The following is a 23,021-nucleotide window of genomic DNA, read 5'->3' on the forward strand; positions in this document are numbered from 1 at the left end:
GGTGTCTGCAAACAACTCCACCGCACGTCCCGCACGCTCCCCTGTTATCTCTTCCCTACGGGGGGAGGACGGGGCGCTCCCGGGGTGCCATTCAGCCCCGGCCCGCACCCCTGACCGCCTCAGCACCGCTCAGCCCCTCGGCCAGCAGCACCCCGAGGGCGTTTTTGGGGGGCCAAAGGGGCCAAACCCCGCGGGGGAGAAGCGCGGCGCTGAGGGGAGGCCGGGCCGGGCGCTGAGGGGAGGCCGGTGGCGGCTCGGCGCAGGCGCGGCGGGGGCGCCGGGTGAGTCAGCGGCGGCCCCGGGCCCCGCCGCACGTCCGAGCGGGCTCCGGAGGGAGAGGAGGAGGGGAAGGACGGGAAGGAGGCGAAGGAGCCCGCCGCTGCCGCCGCCGCCGGTGTCTCCGATGCGAATCGCCGGCCGTTGTGCGGCCGCTGGCGTGCGGCGGGGAGCGGCCGCGCTCCGCCCGAGCTCGCCGCCATGATGCCGGCGCTGGCCGCCCAGCGGCGGGGCTGCCGCAGCCTCTACGGGCTGTACCTGCGGGGCCAGGCGGCGCCGCTCCGCCGAGCCTGCCACGGTGAGTGCCGCACGGGAGGGCCCTGCCCGGCCCCGGGGGACCCTGCCCGGCCCGGGCCGAGCCCCCCCGCAGCGCTCCGGGGCTGCCGCGGTGGGAGCGTCGCGTCCTGCCTCGGCCTCCTGCCAGGCCTGGGTTAAGGGGTGGGAGGCCAAATTTGTAGGAGTTAGGTGAAATAAAGCCCTGCTTTGTGGGGTTTGTGGGGTCCGTGAAGCGGGCCCTGCCTGTCCTGCAGGCCACGGAGCCCCTGAAATTAAAATTCTGCTCAGATCTCGTAAAGGCACTTAGGTTGCATCGCAGCACTATTTTTTTTTTTATTTTTTTCCTTATTTGTTTCTTCTACTTGTGTAGAGTAATAGGAAAACCGTCAGCTAAGCATGCCGATAACCTTCCTTTAACGAAGCGCTCCGGTGGCACCAAAGCTTCGGGAGCAGCAGTGCTCGCGTCTGGCAGGTGCTTGCCGCAGCCTTTCCTTCCTAAGTCATCATCAGCGAGCTCCCTGAGCGGCACCCAGGTGGCTTGCTGGACTTGTGCCACATTGGCAACAGTTTAGCATTCATAAGAGCTTATTTGACTCTTTTTTTTTTTTTTTAAAGTGAAATTATTTTTCTGGAAGGTTCAAGTCAGTGCCTGCACACATGTAGGTGCCACAATGTAAAGGATAAAAGTAAAAGGAAAGTTCTTTGTACCTTCGTGGGATCCACGGTTATCTGAAACGTAGTTATTTTGTTGAGTAGTGCGTTATTCATGTATGATTAGTCATACTTTGTATGACTTGATTTACCAGCATTGCTTGATATATATATATATTTAATTTCTTTTAATGCATGCTTTCCAAAGCAAATAAGTTTGCCTGTGGCACGTCAGGTTGGAGGAGTTACACTGAGTGTCTGGTGAAGCTTTGTACTGCCCAAAGCAAGCTGCTTGCTAGCACAGTTTGGTCTGTAGGGCATCCAACTCCGCTTTTGGCCTGTCTTTAAAAATTGAAATTGCCTCCCCAGGGTGACCTCCTGTTTGACTTTTAACTCACTTATGTTGTAATCTAGTCTGTTGTAAAGACAGTAGAATTTTACAGTGTTCTTCATTAAAGGGTTTTGTACAACATAACACACCTTTGTGGGTAACTTCTTTAGCAGGTGCTCTGAAATTGAACCGTGTATGTTACACGTTTTGTTAATAGGTAACATAGTTTGTACAGAGTGTACACAGTGAAATGAAACGGCAACACTGGCTAATAGTTTTGTAGTGGTTTGTGTTTGTTCACTAATGATTGTATTTGAAGATCTTGAGGCAGTATGACTAGAAGAGTACTGAATATATCAGTAAACCAATCTTAATCAAATAGCTTAGTATTTTTTTTTTCTTAAGATCATCTAGAGGTATGTAGCAGGTTGTATAAAGGGGGAAAAACTGGCATTAGATGGGATTTTAAAAGTGGATGTTTAAAAGGAGGTAATGGAAGTGTGCTGTGTTTGTGTGTCTGTTTTGTAAATCCTAAACCCAGGTAAAATAAGCACAGGTCAGTACTTAACCACTAACTTTCTATAACCTGTGTTGTTGTTTCTGAGCCACTTTCCTACCATTTTCATTTCAAAATGGTGGTCTGAAAAGTCTTATTTTCCTTCCCCCTGTTAGGATGGCAAGCTTCAATGAAAAGCGTGAGTCTGCCATGTATTTTACCATGCAATCGTCTGCCTGTGCAGTTGATGAGTCAAGTGAGAGTTTATACCTCCAGTGGTCAGAAAAAAGATCTTGGATCAGAAGATAAAAATGTACCAACCTCTGAAGAAACTGTGAACAAAGTCGGAACAGGTAATACTGGTCTAAAATAAAGAAAACTTTTGTATAAAAGTTAAAAAAAAAAAAAAAAAAAAAAGTGTATGTCACAACTGATACTTTTTAAATTCCACTGTGTGATATTACAGCTGCAGAATTCTTAGTATTTTTTGCTTCTTGGCGTCTGTATATTAATTCCAAATGCACTAAGTAATTCTGAAATTTATTCCTTTGTTATTCCATTATTTAAAGGATTTAGGTTTAGAGTTAATCAAACTTAGTTGTGATGATAAAAACGTGTTGATGTCAGCAGGTATTAGATTGTATAAGGGATAAAGGGAATGCATCCCTTTTCTTTTGCTGCTTTTCTTGCTTACTTGAATTTTTGTCGTACTATTGCAGGTTTGTTGTGTTAAATGAACTAGTGATAAAGATTGAATTAGGGTGAATACTGAGTACTGTGACTTCTCTGGATCAGGCTTTAGAAGACTGCTGAAAGATGGTTGAGCTGTTTCTTCTGCTGGAGCTTTCTGATGTGATGGCTGTCACACCTGCAGCATCCACATTAAACACCTGATATAATGGACATAACTTCTGACCCTACTTGCTGCCAATCCTGTTTTCTTGTCAATCTTGTGCGAGTTAGGTGTTTAAGAAATGCAGAACTGTCTTGTCCTTGATCCATCCTAGCATCTCCTATTTTTTTTGTGTTTATTGTGTGTAGGACTGCACAGATGCATCTTTGAAAGACTAGCATGCTCAAGCGATTACAAATGCTTTTCAAAACAAAAGCTTGCTCTCTGTGTGCTTTTGTCTAAAGCTAAGTGGTTTATTCAATAACATTTTATTCTCTTTAGTTGTCATGTTGGCAGATCTAAGTTCTAACTTTGGTAACTTGTAAATTCCTGAGGCTTTGCAGCAGTCTTTAAAAAGCTAGTCTTTAAAGCTAGGAAGTATAGTCAGCAAAAAGTATTATTTTTCTGATGTTTGGAAGTACAACAGATCTTGGATATTGCTCAAAGTGTAACAAACTAGATATGGTTTCTGAAGATTGTAATTGGATTTTAGAAGAGGACAGTACCTCAGACCATTAATGTTTCTTGGAAAGTCTTAAGCTGCAGGTGGATGCTAGAGGGTGAGAATCTTCCAGAAGATACCTGCCTAAATGCCACAAAAGGCTGTAGAGTCAGTTCTAGTTGTTGTTTTTTTCCTGGGTTCTTAATGTGCAGCTTCTGGTATTCTTGAAATTTGGACACGTGAAAACAGTCTAGCACCATTGCTTTTGTGATTGCTCTGAACTTGTATAATTGGTGACTGTTGTCTGAGGGAGTGTTCCCATCATCTCCTATCCCTCTCTTGTGTTGGCATTAATAATGTCCGGGCTTGCTTTGTTAAAAATGAATTGTGCTCTTGTTTTTCGGAGCTGGGGTTCAGATGAATCCTCAAGCTGATCTTGCTCGCTGTCTCTATAATGGCTGGAGGAGAGATACTGTCCTTTGTGGTCTTGTGGCCTTAAATCATGCTAAGCCTTAAGTGGAACTGCACCAAGTGGCTACCTCAACAACACCCCTTTTCCTGAAGGTTGGGGGCTGGCAAGTGCACCTGGAACTGCCCCCTGGAGATATTATGTGTAGACGGATAATTGCTTTGAGGCTTGTTTTGGGATACATATAGTTGTATCCATGCTTCATATACAGGATCAAACGTTATTTCATGTGTAATAAGATCAGCTTTGTACATTTGAAAGTGGTTTCCTTACCTATAGTTTCCTGAGAAAATATACTTGGGCTGCTCTTAGCCTTACTCCTCAGTTGCTGTAAGGGCAGTAGCTAATTGCCTGATGAAAAGATAGTTATGGAGTCCAAGCTTGAAGAATATCTGACCTTTGCACAATTTGAGTATCATGTTAAGCTAGCTCATTAATTAATGCTAACCTGCTTGGAAAAAATCTTCATTTTTTTTTAACATCCCTTCTAATTTTGTTGATGACTGTTGATATGTGGCCAACCTATAGTGTTAGGGCACAAAAGAAGGTGTTCGTTGGTTCAAGGTATTAATATCATATGGTTTTTATTCTGAAATCTGTGTCGAGATGCATAAGAAAAGATGCAATATTTGTCTAAACTATCCTGTAGTACTTCTAGTTTCTACTTAAAATTTTCACTTTAAACTAAATTACCAAATACCGCTTTTTACCAAATTATGGCTTTAAAATAAATTACCAAAATTTATTAATTTTCAGATATTAAGATTCACTTCACAGTATTGTAAGTTATATTTTATTGAATTCTTCTAGAGTCATATTGTCAAATTTCCAAAGCAAAAATACTTTGTGCTAAATATAACTCAAATTTGTGACATAAGAGTTGTGGGTTCTAGTTTAAATATTCTTTATTTTAAAGAGTGAATTTCTGTAAGTTAAATAGTTTCAGTCCCTTAAAATTGAATAGCAGCTTGAAAGCTTTATGAGACTTGGCTGATGAGCAGTCATAAGCCGTGTAGAATTCTTTCTGTTTACTAGTCTAAATTTTGCATAAAATTTGCCCCAAATTGTAAGTACACTGTTAAAATAGTTTAAAAATTCAATATATGTTCTGTTACAGATTGCATGTTTGGACTGCTTTTGAAGCTGCTAGAAGTTTCAGTACTATGTTAAATGTCTTTTGTTGTTACTTATTTTTTTACTATTCATGTTTCATATTTTAAGAGTTTCAAATGTTGGAAATCTGGCAGGTATTTTTGTATCATCATGGAAAGCAATATTAAGCTGTATTCTTACATCAAAGAAACTCTTTACTAAAAAGAAAAGAAGGTTTTTCCATATTTGCCATGAGCTTTATATTTATTTTACAGGACAAGGTACCAGCAATGCAGATCAAAAGCAATCTTTCCGTAAAGACCCAATCCAAGTAAAAGGTAAAGAAATATCTTATGTATCAAAACTTTGTTGCTGTTGACAAGTAGTCAAAAAAAGAAGTATGTAGAGTAACTGGTTTCTGTTCGATTGTGTAAAAAGTTGTGAGAATAACATTTTTATAAGTGCTTGTATGCCAGCTTTGTTTGGTGCCTGCTTTTTTTTAAAATGACTTAAAAAAAAAAAAAAAAAAGTGTGTAGGAATGTTCCTTCTAATTATCCACTCTTTTATGACTCTTTAATTCATTTCAGCTGATGTGTTTGTCAGGAAAAGACAAACTTGTTTTCTCATCTGTTATGACAATCTGTCCTCCTTGCATCTCTTTAGGCAAGTCCATTTCCCATATCAGATTTAATGGGGCTAAGCTGAATATTTGAGCTTCCCCTAGTCCTTGTTCTAAGTCTTCCTCTGTTCCTTCTTATTGCTGAGTTAATCTAATCAGTGTTGTTTCTAAATATATTTTGACCACATGAACAGCCTAATCTGGGTCCTGTAGTGTCCCTGTTTGTGCCTGTAATAAATACAGGTTTTTGTTTTTTAAACACTTAAGTTTTTAAACAAGAGCATATCTTACTTTCATGTTGTTAATTTATCATGCTTGATTTCACTCTTATCTTTATTTATTTTTTATTACATTATTATGAGAGTTAAGCTATAAGTTCTTTTCCTTTTGATCAGTCCTAGCCTCCTATGAATGGAAGGAACTTTATCAAAACAGAAATTGCCGTTTTTCTTTAAACTCCTTTAAAATAAATCTCTTTGCACTGGAACTGACTTAGTGTGCAATAACTTCTGTCAGAATTCCTTCCTGCCTTTTCCGTAGCTTAAAGAAACATCAAATTCCCATATTCCTCACTAACAAGGTGAGGTTGGTGTCTCCTATTCTCTATACATTTTTGTCTGCATCCCTTATGTTAATTTCTTTGGGTTTATTGTCACTTAGTGCATGAAGGCAGGGGGAACATACAAGGTGGACAGGAGAAATTAGAGTAAGACTGTGGAATTTATATATTTTATGTATGTATATTTTGGTGAGAAGGGGGTTTGTCTTTGTACTCACAACCAAGAATGATTATGTTAAAGATCTTGATTCTGTCTGTGAAGTGGAAGTCTTCAGATGCTGCTGTGACATAAAAGCTTATTCTTAAAGGAACGCTAATCTTAAAAACTCTGTGCTATTTATAATGTTGTTTATACATCATCTTTTATTGGACTTTGTCCTTTGATTGAAAATACCAAGCTGATTTTTCCTTTTCTCATTTTTGTCATCAATTTTAGGCAGTTATTTGAACTAGGGGGTAGGATTGTTGGGTTATAACCATTGTAACACTGTTGCATAGTGTGTTATTTTAGTGAAACTTACTTGTGTTTCTGCAAGGTGCATTCGTGTTTGATAAATCCACAAATTATTTTATATTAAGTTTAATATTTTGGGTGTATATCCGTGTTTTAAATCAGAAAAGGTGGGAAGCATTCTTCCTGTTTAAAAAAAAATGTTCATCCAGTTTTAAACGTAGTAAATAGTGGACCTTCTTATGAAATCTCTAGTTTGATGTCATCTTTGCTCAGGAGCATCATGTGATGAATGTGAGTACTCAAGTACTTTAACACAATTGTTCACAACTCAAACTGGATGACAAAAACCAGATCATTATGGTAAATATTGGTATCTACATAGTTTGCAAATTGTTAAGTGTCAAGCAATATATTTTACCTTTAAGCTTTCAAAGCACAGAAGTAAGAAAATGGGAAATTGTGGGATTTTTTTTTCTTAGTATTTAGATGCTGTAAGTATTCTATGATTTCATGAGAAGTTTTGGACTAGCTGTAGAAAATATTGGCTGAGATGCTGTGATACACAAGAAATTCATGTGTTCATAAGTCTTCTTACTGGCAAAGTTTCATATTTTTGTTTTCAGATGTGTTCTTTATGCTGTATCTTTCAGCAGCTGTAACTCTTCTTGCAATGTGCCTAACATTTTTAACAGAAATAAGCATATAATGATTTTCTTTTGAAGATAAGACAAAGATATATATGTACCTAAAGACATGCAGGAAATAAAGGCATAAATTTAAAATTCCATTTATTTCAGAGTTTATTATCTATTTCTGAATAGCTGTGGTATCCTTTCTTATGCATGAAAATATGATGCAGTATGTATTCTACACATGCAAAGAATTATAAATGAAGAATATACATTTTAATTGTTAAAAACATCTAATATTAAGTGTGTTAATTTTGACAATAATAGCTGAGCAAAATGACACATGCAGCCATCTGAGTTTTCTCTGTGGTCTGCAAGATTAAAAACCTTAACCAATTCCAACTTCTGCACGTAAATAGTAGGGGAAAAAAGAAATAGCGTGCTTTGTCACTTAATTTGCCAGAGCAAAGCTTTTCAAACTGCCATAATTGAATGCTGTCTTAACAGCCAAAGCCCATCCCTGATGTTAAAGTTGGATGCATAGCTGACAGTTAAGTATGTGGGATGTTTGAGGGCCTTGAACTACAACACTGCAAGTAGCATTTTTTGAGGTAAAATCATTCTACTGTTATGCACTTACACAGTTCTGAGCGTTTCTGTCTCTTCTTGAAAGTTTTCTGCCTCACTGACAACAGTGTTTTTCAGAAATCCACTTAGAGACATCACAATTTGTTGTCAGACTGAATTACCTCTTTGGAATTTCTGCTTTGGTCTCTGTCAGTGACTGACTTGTTCATTTATTTCTGTTTTTAAGTGAAAGCAGTCCTTAAAAAAAGAGAGTATGGACCAAAATACACACAGAATAACTTCATCACTGGAGTCAGAGCCATAAATGAGTTTTGTCTCAAATCCAGGTATGATGGATTTAAGTTGAAATTTAAATTGTGAATATTTGTTTGTATTTGTTTCAAAAGTAATAATGATTGTAGAGTGACTTAGCTCAGCAACTGCTAAAGCTTTCCCAAAGCTTTTGCAGTATACATAGTTATATAGCTCTTGTTTACTAAGTGTAACTGTGGTTAGGAGCTCACACTTAGTTTGCATTATCCCTGTAGTAGCCTCTTAAACTAATTTACCTATATTTATATGACCATAAACCTAGCTAGGGAATGTCTGCCTCTAGAGCAGCTAATCACTAGAAACTTCATGTTACATGAGGTCTGTAATTTGAGATAAAATACAACCTGGTTCGTTGCAACCTAACTATTTTTTACTTGATTCATAGTTACTGTCTTTTTACTATGTGTCATTCCTGCCAGGAAGTCTTACTGAGTAGTGTCAGTTGAGCTGTCTGTCAGATGTGATGCATGTTGTGTGTGACCCATATTAAATCTAAAGACTTTGTGACTTCGTTCATAACTTTTTCTGCTGTCACTGTTCTTCCCCAGTTTTCATGTGTAGCACATGTTACCAAACCAAGGGAAATCCTCTGACGTTATGCTTAAATCCTTTTTTAAACCATGACTGGTAAAGCTTCATAGGGGGCCACCTCTCGTATGGAGAGAGCTGGGGTGGTTCAGCCTGGAGAAAAGAAGCCTCCAGGGAGACCTTAGAGTAGCCTTCCCCTTCCTAAAGAGGGCCTACAGGAAAGCTGGCATCAGGGAGTGTAGTGATAGACCAAGGGATAATGGTTTTAAACTGAAAGAGTAGATTTGGATTAGACAGTAGGAAAAAATTCTTCACTTGAGGGTGGTGAGGCACTGGACCAGGTTGCTTGGAGAATCTGTGGATGGTGTTCAGGGCCAGGTTGGATGGGGATTTGAGTAATCTGGTCTGGTGGGAGGTGTCCCTGCCTGTGGAAGGGGAGTTGGAACTGGGTGGGCTTTAAGGTCCCCTCCAACCCAAACCATTCTGTGATTCTATGAACTGGCATACTTTGCAGTAATAACGTTTTGCTGAATTGACCAAAAAAAAAAAAAAGAAAAAAGATTAAGACCAGATTAGTTGGGCTAAAAGTGAAATGTTCTACTGTTTTCTTTGGTGTTGGTATTTTTTTTGTCTGTTTGTTTTTATTTTTTTTTTAAGATGCTTCTAAATGAAATTTAGATGTCCTAATACGTAGGTCATCACAGAGAATTTATTGGCTCCCCAACGTAGTTTTATTTCCCACCTTTTGCAGCTTACCCTGGTCGCACAGTTTTTAAGGATGCATTTGTTAACTTTTCATGTCATGTGACTTCTGATATTCATTTAGAAGTGTTAATCTGTTAGCCTTCTAATCGAGTACTTGTATACAATCACTTACATTCAGATCATTCACTGGAAATGTTTTATTGCTCTGTCTTCCATGTATGATAGTTCATAGTATGAGGACATGATTTGCACTTCTGACTGTGGAAAACAAAGTGGTTTTCAATAACTTCCTATTGACAGCTTGCTTTTTTATGTGTTGTATCTATCCTGGCTCAAGTAAACAAGTTCATTTTTTTTGTACCGTGAATTAATAATGAAACTGTGGAAGATCACACAGATACAAAAGTAGAATTAGAATAATATGCATTTTTTTTTTCCATTAAACTTTCTCTGCTTTCCTCAGTGATTTAGACCAGCTGAGGAAAATTAAACGACGAAGCCCACATGATGACACTGAGACTTTCACTGTGTACCTGAGGTCGGATGTAGAGGCAAAGTAAGGTCATTTTTTTTGAAGGAAATGTTTGAATCATTTAATAAAATGCATTATATGAGAGAGAACTTTTAGAACTCAGGTTTACAATGTAAAAGGGCAATAATGTTTTCTATTTTTTATCTGAACACATTTTATATCCTTATTTTTGTAATAATTACATGGCATATATAAAACTGGAGGGTATGTTTCTTGTGTCCAAAGATGAAAAACTTGTCCCATGCATCCTCTCTCCCTTTTTTTGTTCTGCAAAGTAATATGTGGCTTCTTGTCAGAAAGAATAATGTGATGTTCTGTTTTTAGGAAAGTCATTTTTAATGCAGTTAAACCATAAAGAAGTTACAGGTCATTGTTTTATCAAGTGTATCTTGCATAAAGTAGAGCAATTGTTATGGTACTTTTACTCTGTGCAGATCTCTTGAAGTTTGGGGTAGTCCAGAGGCTCTTGCTAGAGAAAGAAAACGACGCAAAGAGGAAGAGATCAAGTACAGAGAAAGTGAGTATAGAATCACAGAATCATCTAGGTTGGAAGATCATGGAGTCCAACCTCTGATCTAACACTAGCAAGTCCTCCACTAAACCATATCACCAAGCCCTACATCTAAACATCTTCTAAAGACCTCCGGGAATGGTGACTGAACCACTTCCCTGGGCAGCCCATTCCAATGCCTCACAACCCTCTCAGTAAAGATGTTCTTCCTAATATCCAACCTAAACCTCCCTGGTGCAATTTTAGCCTTTTCCCCCTCGTCCTGTCACCAGGCACATGGGAGAACAGACCAACCCCCCAAATTCAAGTGTAAACAACAAAGTATGACTGGAAATCCACTAGATGGTGAGTGTGTTATTTCACTGAGAACATACAGATTTGAAATTGCCAATTACTGAAAAAGATTTTATAGCATAGTATAACACATTGTTATCTATGCAGTTGTTATCTATTAACTATCTTATAATTTATTAATTCTGTGATACAGCAAGAAAATACATTCAGTTGAGGTTTACAGTCATACTTTGTTTTTTTGAGGATGGAAGCATCTTAGATAAAAATAAATATCTTAAATGGTTTTGGAGAATATTCAGAAGGCATAAAATAAATCGAAGTCGTGATATAATATCTTTATCAACTTATTTTTCCCCTGAAATGAGTTCAGCTTGTCTCTGCTTTGGAAGGGGGGACCCTCCCCCCCCCATCATCTTAAGCAAAAGTCATCCTTGTGCTTAAAATGAAATTATTATTGTCATCAATAGCAGCTACAGTCAAATCAGTATAGCTTTTAATGGATTTTGAACTGTCTGGTCAGTTAAAATCTCAGGAGAGGTAATACCTCTTCAAGGTACTTACTCCAATTATGTGCTTAAAAGTCTTTTTCTCTCTCTCTCTCTCCCAATTCTGCAACTGGAACTTCCTGATAGTAAAACAAAATAATTCTTGAGCATAATACAGAAAAAAAAAGATACATTAAAAAACCTACTTATTCATAATAGCATTCTGATACAATGTATACTGTAAGTGGTAACTTCCTTTTTGTACAGACTATCCTTGTACTCCACTGGCTGTTTCAGAGTATTTTGTACAACTTTGTAGGACTACATCTTCTTCCGTAGCATACCTTTGTTTATTTTGAAGTTATTGAACACCATACACGGGTAGGAAAAATATTGAAATTAAGAGACTTGCATTGAAACATACTCCCTTCTCCCCATCATGGCAAAAAAAGGTTGAGGTAGGGGCAGTAGAATGTTTGAATTTGGTTCTAAAGGTGTCATCACCCCCACCCTGGGAAACTGAAAGGCCAAAAAAAACCTTAGCCAAAATAGTGTATTTTGAATTTTTCCCTCTGCATGTAATCCTTTGTTGGCAGAAATGGAAACAGTGTATGGGATCATAGCAAATTATATTTTGCATTTTGTGCAAGTACATAATATGTATTTCTGATGAACAATATTGGGAGGACTTTTTCACAAACAAATATCCCTTTAAAACATTTTAATTCAGTAAGACCATCTTGCTCTTAATAGAAGTTAGCTGCTGTATGGAGAGAAAAAAAAAACAGAAATTCCTGAAACTACTAGCTACTAGTATATACTCATGATAACATTTTTTTTACTGCAGATTTATTTAGAAACCAAAGGCTGTTGAAGGAATACAGAGAGTTCTTTGGAAATACTAAGGTAAGAGTTGTTTTAATGATTTTGGTAAGAAAAATGCTCTGAGATATACTTAATACCTTTCAAAGGGAAAAAAAGTTACAAAACAGTTGCATAAGCGTAACTACTTGAATATTACTAGAAGATTTATTTTAACTGTAATATGCCAGCTGTAGCTCTGATTATAATGCAGTGGTAAATGGGTTGCCAGTTTAAATGAGTTCCAACTATGGTGGTGTAATCCACTGGTAATTTTTTTTGTCAATTGCCTTCTTAATAAAATTGCAGCTTCATTTGGATTCTACCTATAGTCCATAAACATGTGTAGTAAATACATTGTTGTTTTTAAGCTGTAATAAATTTCTTTAGCAAAAAAAAACACACCAACGCTTTGCTCTGCACCTTGCATTACTTTTGGCCTTTCCTCTTTGCTTAGGCAGACCTATTCTCTAGATTTACATGTAGGTACTCTGTCACGGTAGACTGATATCTTAATCTTTCAGCTGCACAGCTGGCTTCAGTTGTTATGGTTGCAGTGGCCCCTGGTGGAGGCTGGAGGCTCTGTTGGTTGTTTGTCTTTTTTATAGCCATCCATTTGTAGTAATGTATACGATGCCACTGCAGTTTGGGTAAACGTTCAGTAGTAATTAGTAGGCTTCAAGAATTGTATCTTCACTTTTGCAATACTGTGTACAAAGATTTTATTTAATAAATTGTTCAGTAGATACTTCATGAGGTCTTCAAGATTTGGTTATTTTGTTTCAGTGGCTTGTTTTAATAATCTCTTATTTCTTTATACAGCCACGCTCCAGTACAGCAGCTATGTTTTTCAAGGGACCAGGGAAAGTGGTAATGGTAGCTATTTGCATGTAAGTTTAAAAAGGAAAAGTTTTGTTTACGCAATTATTAAAAAACATTGATTTTTTTGTTGTCCTGAAAAAGGAAACTACAGTCTGTGTATTCAAGCTAAAGATACCTTTGTGTAACTGAAATTAATAGATTTGTTTATTCATTGTTGTTGGGAAAGATGTTCAGTAAATATATTCATCAATATATGGAGGTGAGAGATGTTTTATCACTGATTAGAGAAGAGCAAATTTTTTGAACGTGATTACGCTAAACAGTTTATTAAAGCAAAGCCCTACATCTTGAAGGACATGAAGAGGCAGACATTTAAAGTTGTTCTTTTCCTTGCTGTCTTGTGAAAGGAGGCTTTTAAACAATCTTTATATAACAACAGAAAATTATTCCTTTTTCTGGTGTTATTCAGTGTGTTTCAACTGATAAGGGGGTGTTTTAGGAGGTTTCTGCTTTTCACACATCTTACAATTTGAATGAAACATAATGAAACTAGTAATCCTGACAAATAAACCCAGTGACTATCTGGCACAAAATAGACAAAGGTATGTTAAATTTTTCTCAGGATTGCTGGAAAGTTCAGAATGGCTAAAATATGCATCTTATAACCCGTGAAAATATTTATAATAAAACTTATTTATGAAATTTTTATTTGCTAAGACACTATCAGTATAAAAGAGCAAAATAGAAACTTAGGGAAAAATGATTTTTTTGTGTGTGTGTGATGAGAAACAAGACTTTGAGAAAGAAATATCTCTTGAAGTTTTCCTACAAAACTACATGCTTTTTGCCTAAGGAAAAAACATGAAACTCATTTGACTGAAAACTTCCCTCTGAATTTACTAAGTTTTCTAAGATTTCTAAGTTTAAAAAATATAGTTACTGCTAGTATGGATGTTCCACAGTTTTTCTGTGGAACTTTATTTTATTTTTTTAAAGAAGTTACAGTATCTCTTGATCTCTTGCAGTTCTCAAATACTTGATGACAAGTTGCTGCTTGTTTGGAAATAGCTATGATGAAATATGGTTAGTTCTCAAATCTAGAACCTAAATGCTTTTTTTCATAGATCCGTAATGAATCTGAATGTTTTGATTTTCAATTTTGACTTTTTTTTACCATGCTTTCTTCAGAAGTATAAATGCTTTATGTAGGTAGACAAGAATAGTTATGTAAATCAGACTGATAACTTTTGCTGTAAGACAAACTGCTGTGGACAATCACATGATGATACAATTCACCATATATATTTCTCAATTCCCTGTAATTCCTGTTCTCCGTGTGTCTGTCAGGGTTTTCACATGGCTATTTTTGAAACAAATTCAGGATGTTAAATGTATAATGGGAGGTATTAATGCTCTTTAATTTTTCCAGTTTAGAGTTCTCTCTGGATTGTTGTATTTGAATTTGTTCTAATTGTTATTTAAATTGTTAAATCGAAAAAACTTGATTTAAATAGGTGATTTTGATCTGCTTTTGCATTTGTGTATTTTTTCAAAGAAACCCTGATTCTCCCCATGCATCAGTACATTTTAAAGTTACCAACTAAATTTAGGCTTTACATTAAAATTGGCAGTACTTCTGGCAACAAGGAGGATGTATTGCATATTTGTTTCAACACTTCAAAAAACAATACTTTTTTCATTTTGTTGGTGAATGTGTGCCTTACAGATTTTGGAACACAAATGCAAAGAGTTGTTTTAAACAAAACTGCTTATTTTCTAGGTGCAGAAGAGAGGCTTACTGGAAAATACTGTGTATTTTAGAAGTAGCAGTTTTTGGATTTTAAATTTTATTTCTTGGCATGATGTTCAAAACATTGCAGTAAATATTTTTCAGACTTTACCTAGCTTTGGTAAAAGTTAAGATTTTCTCCTGAGACTAAAACAAATATGGTACAGCATATTCAGGTCTTTGCATGGAAGGAGATATAGAAAAGATTGCTACCTCTCTCTTCAAGAAGTTCATATACTCTCATTTGAGAGCATACACACATTTCTAAGAGAATGTAATTTGAATACTTTTAAAAATCAACAATAATCTAAGCTGAAATGTATTTAAAGGGAAAGAGGAGAAGATAGTACAAAGGAAATCAGACTATAAGCTGTGACTGTAATGACCAGACTACTGATTCATACTTCGAACATCCGTTATCAGAATGTAATTAATTAAATTTTACCATTAATAGTTACTCTGCTCTGTATACACTGTAACATAATGCTTATTTTTAACCTAAAAAAAATACTTGACAAGGCACATTGGACATCTCTGTGGAGAAAGCCCCATTGATAATTTTTACATTATCTTCCCGTCTGGCATCTTCCTATTAGGAATTTTCCAGCTGAGATTGGAGTGAGAAACTTTCCACTCCAGTAGTAGGAGGGGCTAGATAGGAGGCAAAGGACTAAAATAAGAGAGAAGGAAATTAAGGCTGTTTTTCCACTGAGGGGAAAAATCTTGATGCATATATAGATAGGCAGTTAGTCTTTCTGACTTGTGAAGTCAGAAAGGAAGTGTAGTTTATTCAGGATTGCTTAGAAATTAATGATTTTGGAAAAATTAATTGTATATCTTTGCTTTTTTTGCTTGCTGAAAGGTTTTTTTAGCACAATAAACATGCCGAACGTGTGTATGCCTTATCTGCCCGTACAGGTCTCTAATGAACTAATGTTTAGTTTCACTACTTGCTGGCAGGTAATGCATGTCTATATAGTGCTTGTGTTTTTACTGAAAATACTAAAGACTGAAATTCTGGTGTTCTTTAGCTTATTTCTTCTCTTTGTTTTCAGAAATGGGTTGAATTTTTTCTTTAAGCTACTTGCTTGGGTTTACACGGGTTCTGCAAGTATGTTTTCAGAAGCTATACATTCTTTAGCAGACACATGCAACCAGGTGAGTATTTTTCTATGCTGCTTAGGTTAGCACTTGTATCTGTCTTTATTCTTGCAAAATAATTACTTATAGTAGTTGTAATACATTTGAAAGCAATAATTCAGTTTGCTAGTGTTCATTAGTTTGCCTATAATAAATGTCTAAATAGTAAATGCCAGAGAAATGAAAGCATTTTATTTAGAAGGATTTGAGTGAATGGCAGAATGTTTTTTCTTTTCAAAGGTAGAATGTAAATGATGTTGGTCTGGAAAAGAAGCCTAGATACTCTGAGTTTATTAGCAGCAACTCTTACTAAAAATGCCTTTCAGATTCAGCTGTGTAATATGTCTCTTACATTGTTCTTCCTGTTAAATACCTGTGATTGTTTTTTTTGTACTGACTTGTATGGTTTACGTGCTGCTTAGTAATACAGTTTAAGAAGAAAAAGTTAATATTTAATCTAATGTTCCTTTAAAGTGTTTTTAACTGAACAGTTACACCTGGGAGAGGGTGTTTATGCGTGTTGCTCAATTATTAAATAATTGGTGGTTTTAGTAATACAGATTACAAAGCCTGCCCAGAGTGTGACAAGCTACACAGGCACGTAGGGGGAGCAAGATGTACTCTTTTGTGTGCACTTGTAGTGGACACGTACTTTTTTCTTTTTCAGTTTCCTGGAGACAAGTGCAAATCTCACTTTAAATGGAATGTTATTATGTACAGTTTTTATCTAACTGTAGAAAGATGAAGGCATATTTTGTCAGAAATGCACATTACTTAGAAACACTGCTGAACGCAGAGCTCTTCCTGCTGTTCCACAATCTGAATGCCAAGCTGTTGTTACCCTGTTGCACATTTAGATGCCAAAACTAGTGGTTTCTATTAGTGATTCCTACAGACTTCTGTGGCTGTTCTTTTATTCCTTATACTAATGTCAGTAATTTGAAGAATTTATAAACTAACAGTAGAATAGTTGACCTAGTCTAGAAACCTTAAATGCAGAGTTTAGAAAGAGTCATTTGTAACTATATATAAAACTGGTTTTAACTAGTGTTTCTGCTGAGGTAATTCTATTTGTAATACATCTACATTATTTCTGTCCCCCTCCCCAGTTACTTCTTTTATTTCAAGATACTGTGTTTTTTTTCCCCCATATAAGTCATTGTTCCCTACCTCTGTAGCAACTTACATTCCCCTTGTCTAACAGGATGAAAGTGCACTGAAAAAGGTTAAATGGGTTAAAATATTACTCAAAGATGCAAACATTAGGAAATAGCCTTAACCTTGTTTGTCACAATGCATATGCATAATGTGACCAGCCTTATCTTTTGGAAGCAGCGTCAGAACCAAATGCCTGTGATTTGGTTTACGTGCTCACTCCTCTCTGCTTGATCCCTGCCTGTCCCAGACAAGAACAATGTATTTGTCATCTTGAAGTGGCACTGAGTGTGTGTCCTGGTACTTCAGAAACTAAATTATGTATTTTAATTTCTATTAAGGTAAGAATGAGACAAGTCAGAACGTAGATTATAAAAGGTTTTTAGAAGCAAGTGGAAAGAGAGGAGTTGTAGTAAGTAGAACTACAGTCAGCTATTTCATGGATCATCAGCAGGAGTTGAAACTAAGATGACATACAAAATACACCTCTATATTATTTTGTTTAAATGTTGCCTGACAGTAAGAGTATTTCAAGTTATGGTAAGAGAATAATAGACTTGTTAGTCATCTGTTGGTAAAAGAATGGTGAGAATTTGAGCATCATGGTTTCTTTTACTAGATTGCCTTAGTGGCTACATGCAGTGCACACTTACTTTGATAAGGTGGTGTGCAGACTCAGAGCTGGGTGCGTAGCATTGGTGTGCAGGGACAAAATTTATGCTGATTTTTCCACTATTTTCCTTAGCATGCTTGAGACATACATCAGGAGACCTTGAAATCTCACTTCATCCTAGTGTAGAGGGAATCCTTTTTTCTGTTTTTGATAAAGCAAGTCTTTGGAAACAAACAAAGTACTTGAAGATGAGTGGCTGGAACCCTCTTGAAGTTCAAACAAAGGGAGTCCTTGGGTAGCTTGTGATTGCTATAAAATGGAACTGTCTTGTGTTTCCTTAAATTTGAAGAATGCCCAGAACCTTAGGACAGAATTCAATCGTTTTAACGTAATTGAGGCCGCCTTTCTACTTCATTTATACTTCGTACATTTGTTGGTCTGAAAGGACTGTATTGAGAACTTCTGGTGTGTTTCTTATTTTTTCTGTAAATGGTCTTAGACAACCTTTCAGATGTTCCAGCTGTAAAGTGAAGAGAATGCTATTAACTCAAGTGAATATACTTAAGGAAATTTATGGGGAGACAGCTTTAAAGCATGCAATTTTCATTTGTCCAAATTCGTCGATGTATAGGTGAATCAAGTTTGATAGTGGAATTCTCTACCAGTTGCAAGTAGAAAAGCAATACAGTTTTTAAAATGTGGAAGTTAAAGGTTTCATTGGGAAGCTGGTTTTGTGTTCAAATATTTAACAGCGTGGGTTTTGGGGAAATCACAGGAGAAGCCTTGCTGCCTCAAAGCAGTTTGCCTACTGCAAAACCTACAGTGTTCAGTCAATTCTAATACTTCTTATTATGTTTAGATGTAACCACATTCCTAAAATAAAAGCATGTACTTGCAAATTTGAGGCCTAGGTTTATAATTTACTGCATCAATATTTTAATCCATGCCTAATTAAATGTCCCAGATATTCCACTTAGATAGCAAGGGTTTTCTTCCTTCAAAATATTATTTTTGTTCAGTATGGAGAATATTAAGTTCAGTAGTGAAAGAAGCTGCAGTATGAGATTATTGCTTCAAAATTATATGTCGTCACTGTAGGCTCTGTGTAATTCCTCTTTGAGAGGGGTATATTAAAATAGTTTTGTTTCCTGAAGAACTACATTCTTTCACAATGAAGAAGTGACAACTCTTGTGATTACATGTACTGTACAAAATGTAATGTTGTGCTATAACTACACAGTGATAACTGCTGTGATCACATGTAGTAGATGTAGTCGCAATTCTAAAATCTGGAAAGTTATAATTAACAATTTTCGTGGGGGGGAGAGGGTTATTGGGTTGATATGTGTGTGTGTATATATATGGATACATTGATTATAGGGTTGAGGATTATATTCCAGCTGTAATAAAATTTCAGTAAGAAAGCACGTGTAAATCAGTATATTGCTTCTACTTCTATTTCTCTTTCAAGTTTAGTTGAAATTGAATGTTTCTAATATTTTTTCAACTTTTTTTTTTTTTCTTTTTTGTCCTATGTAGGCACTGTTAGCTTTGGGCATCAGTCAGTCTGCAAGGACACCTGACCCTAGTCATCCGTAAGCTTTTGGAGTAAATAATGGTTTCAGTAATCATATATAGGAGTAAGATGAGTTCTTTGTGCATCAACTTATCCTTTTTAAATGTGCCATTTCATACTGATCAGAAATGCAGTGTTTCTGCTTTTATGGTAGAAAAAAGTAAGAATGCTGATTTCTGCCAAACTGGCGGAGTTTTAGCTTCAGTGGTTTGATGCATGTTATATTTCATGATTTTTGTTGTGGTGTGTTTTTTGATGTGTACTATTTTAATTGGCTTTGTTCCTTCAAGTTATTCTGGTCTCATCTGCCTCTTCCAATGGATAACTTAAAGGAATAGATTTTTTTTTGTAGATATTGCTCATGTGAACAGCAACATTTTTTTTAAATAAAACTAAAAAAAATCATTCCTGTCAGCTATTTTCAACAAAGTGCTTTTCTGCAAGGAAGTTACTTGTGTTGTAAGGAGATGTGTTTGACTTAAAGTACTGTTTTTATCTTAGTAACAGGGGTTTTAATTCTATATTCTTACAGCATCATGAACATTACAAGCTGTAGTCTCCATGATATTTCCTTGGTCTTAAAATGCTTTACGCTTCACATATTTGGGCAAGTTATTATTTCTGCAAGCAATAGTTCATTATATGCCTGATTTACAGAATTAGTTAAGATTTATCTTCATTAAGAGCTCTACAGGTAATTTGAAAAATGTGTTTTTCAAATTTGTGTTTTAAATTTGTCAAAATATTATTTGCATCTCCTTCCACTCAAGTTTTTCACATCTTCCGTAGTGTTTGTCTTTCAAGCTATTGCTTTTTAAATGTTACCGAAGGAATATTCTGTTTGTAGTAGCAGTTAATATCAGAAAAAAAATAAAGGTACACTTTAGAGGGAAGAGGTGAAGTAATATTACTCATAAAGACTGCAAATGTTGAAGGTTTGCAGTTAACTGTACTACCCAAAGATTTTGCAAGTTTTCTTCTCTTTACATTAATACCAAAACAAAAATGTAGGTTAGCTGCATATATTTTTTTTATAGTCACAAAAAACATTAATCTCCACACAAGAGCTAGTACTGCTGTGTAAAAAGTTTATTTAAAAAGGAAATAAATATCAATGCTTGATTTCTTTGTATGTATTAGATACTATTTTTCAAATACCTTTTTTTTCATGTTTTATGTTGGATTTAGCACCTGTATCATAAATAGACATCAGTCTTGATAATCTAAGACATGTAAAAAAAAAAAATAAAAAATCAGGGAAAAAGCTTGTAGATATGTCTGCAGAGATACAGTAGCTTATTGTCCTAAATAATTTTGTTTTCATCTAGGTATGGTTTCACAAACATGCGCTATATTGCTTCCCTGATTAGTGGGGTGGGCATTTTCATGATGGGTGCAGGACTTTCTTGGTATCACGGGATCATGGGTTTACTCCACCCTCATCCTATAGAATCTCTTCTCTGGGTAAGCTAATCTTGTTTTGTTATTGTACTTTATTGTACAGTGTACTTGACACTGCTGACTTAATAGAAAATAATAATACCATCTGAAATTCACTTCCTGAGTCAGTTTGAATCCTAACACAATTAACTTAAACCATCCTTAATGACAATGTTTTGAAGACAAAAAAATCTTGTTACATTTTAGCTATTCTTTAAACCCTTTATCTTCCCTTTTCACCTTTTTCTATTTTACATTATATTGCATAATTCAAATATTGGTGGTTGTTTGTTTGGTTTTGGATCATTTGTTTCTGTTTATAGTGTGTAATATTGTTCTGGAATTGCTGCATTTTGCCAGTCTGTGGTGATGTACAAATATAGATATAACAGTAACTGAGAGGTGTTTTTGTTTTTCTTCCATACAGGCATATTGCATTTTAGCAGGGTCATTGGTATCTGAAGGAGGTATGTAGTTCCAAGAAATATTTTTATTTCAGTATTCTTAAATCTCTGAGGGTATGCTGTGAATAATTACAGTAACAATTAGTCCTTGCTTACACAACAGTAAAGTTTTAAGCTTTGTTGGTGACAATTGTGGTGAACAAAAGAAGTGGGATAACTTTCCTTATCAAACTTATCTAATCAGAAGTTGAAGAATGCATTATGTGAGTGCCTATGTAGAATGCCTTTTTGGCATTTAACTATCAGTGTATGTAACTGTTGTTGATTTTTTTGAGGAAATGTATGTAGAAAAGAAGGCTACTTTCTGATTTGTCAAAGTATCAGTTTTCTTCATGATTTATTGCTATAATACAAAGAAAAGTTGTTCCTCCCTTTCAAAATGAAAACAAGCTGTGTTTTTTTGTTTTTTTTTTTGCCTCTAACCATTTTCAACTACTACATTGGTGTTGTTTCAGCTACCCTTCTTGTTGCTATAAATGAAATCCGCAGGAGTGCTCGAGCCAAGGGTCTGTCATTTTATCAATATGGTATGTGTCATTATAGCAGTAAGGTATGTGGTTATTTAAAACAGAATCTATTTACTAGTAGCTGCTTTATAATGGAAACATTTTTGTCTCTTCTTCCTTCCTGATTCCCCTTGTTTTATTGATCTATTTTCTCTATTCTAGTAACAAATACATTTTACAAATTAGGTGAAAACCTGTTGATTTAAGTAGCGCTAATTAAATATTTTTACTGAAGAACTTCTGTTTTTTTGGATAAATGCTGCTTTACATTTTTCAAATGTTTTGGAGAAGCTTCCATAATTGTTTCCATAATTTGCACAGGGTTTGCTCTTTGTACTTATGAATGCTTTCAAGTGTGAGCACACATAAAAATTCAGTTTACAACTATATACTTACAGATTATTTTTTTTTAATTTGATAGTATTAATATTGCTTATAAAGTACTGTGCACAATGTAGTAAAGCTAAGACTTCCAAAGCAATGTAATTTTTTTTGTTTACACAGTTGTTCAGAGTCGTGATCCTAGTACCAATGTGGTGTTACTGGAGGATGCTGCAGCAGTTCTGAGTGTGGCTGTAGCTGCTACCTGTATGGGTCTGACTTCCTTAACAGGTGAAATTCTGCCTCAAACTGAGGCAAGCTGAATATTCTTAATGTGCATTATATGAACACAGATTATTTGGCTTATACTGGTTGACTCTAAATCTAGCTCTGCTCTTTTCCAGTACTTGCACTGTGTGGGCTTCCAGAGGTTTATGCTGTTCTCTGATCTGATTTCCAGTAGTTTGAATTTAAGATATATAAAATAAAAAAATATATATTTTTTTCATGTCAGTTATTGATGGGATTAAACCTGAAAGAGTACTTGCATGTGAATGGAACTAGCTTCCTTTTGAGCTATTTTACCGGACAAGCTGAGAGATTTTGGAAGTATGTTTATTATAGTCACATATGTAAATGACTTAATGGTATTACATAATTTGAACTACCTTATTCAGTGGTATGCAGCCCCACATGCATGTGGGGAGAATTTAAGGAGGCAGTTTTTCCCTTCCTTTTGCTACATAGTGGTGTTAGCATTATCTTATTTAATAACTGTTCCTGAACAATTCTGGATAAACCAAATTGTGCAGGTTGGATGATCTGTAACTGATTCAAAGTCTGTCTTTACACAGTTAAATTTTATTAGATGGAAGATTGGTTATTTGCCTCTTTTGAGGCTTTGACTCTTTTTTTAATATTTTTTTAATGTCTTTTTGTGTTTGTGGCTTTCAATGAATTAGTTGCAAGTTTTTTTAAACAAAGACTTCTGTATAAAAATTAATTTCATCTCTAGTTTCCTTCAGAAAGTTAAAAAATACAGTACTCCTTTTACCAATCTGAATTTCAGTAAATACATGTTTAACATCCATTATGTAAATACTGTATTCCAGGAATGGTTAATAATTGCAAGCATTTGAGTTGGTAGGAAAAATCATGCAGGAAGTCTGTTCTGTCTTCCATCAAAGTAATG

The 23,021-nt window shown here is 35.9% G+C and overlaps 1 protein-coding gene across 1 annotated transcript in view; it reads left to right on the forward strand.

Annotated features, from left to right (window-relative positions):
* Positions 1-250: 250 nt before the first annotated feature.
* SLC30A9 (solute carrier family 30 member 9) overlaps positions 251-23,021 on the forward strand; it is a 37,698-nt gene continuing 14,927 nt past the window's right edge. The window contains exons 1-14 of the mRNA XM_084518599.1: positions 251-574; positions 2,207-2,383; positions 5,201-5,263; positions 8,002-8,101; positions 9,784-9,876; positions 10,287-10,369; positions 11,990-12,048; positions 12,826-12,893; positions 15,670-15,772; positions 19,062-19,117; positions 20,427-20,562; positions 20,966-21,005; positions 21,458-21,529; positions 22,013-22,120. Of these exons, the coding sequence (XP_084374725.1) occupies positions 478-574; positions 2,207-2,383; positions 5,201-5,263; positions 8,002-8,101; positions 9,784-9,876; positions 10,287-10,369; positions 11,990-12,048; positions 12,826-12,893; positions 15,670-15,772; positions 19,062-19,117; positions 20,427-20,562; positions 20,966-21,005; positions 21,458-21,529; positions 22,013-22,120 (1,255 nt within the window). The 5' untranslated portion in view covers positions 251-477. The remainder of the gene's footprint in view (positions 575-2,206; positions 2,384-5,200; positions 5,264-8,001; positions 8,102-9,783; positions 9,877-10,286; positions 10,370-11,989; positions 12,049-12,825; positions 12,894-15,669; positions 15,773-19,061; positions 19,118-20,426; positions 20,563-20,965; positions 21,006-21,457; positions 21,530-22,012; positions 22,121-23,021) is intronic.

Source organism: Aythya ferina, assembly GCF_964211825.1.
Source record: "Aythya ferina genome assembly, chromosome: 4".
Taxonomy (NCBI): domain Eukaryota; kingdom Metazoa; phylum Chordata; class Aves; order Anseriformes; family Anatidae; genus Aythya; species Aythya ferina.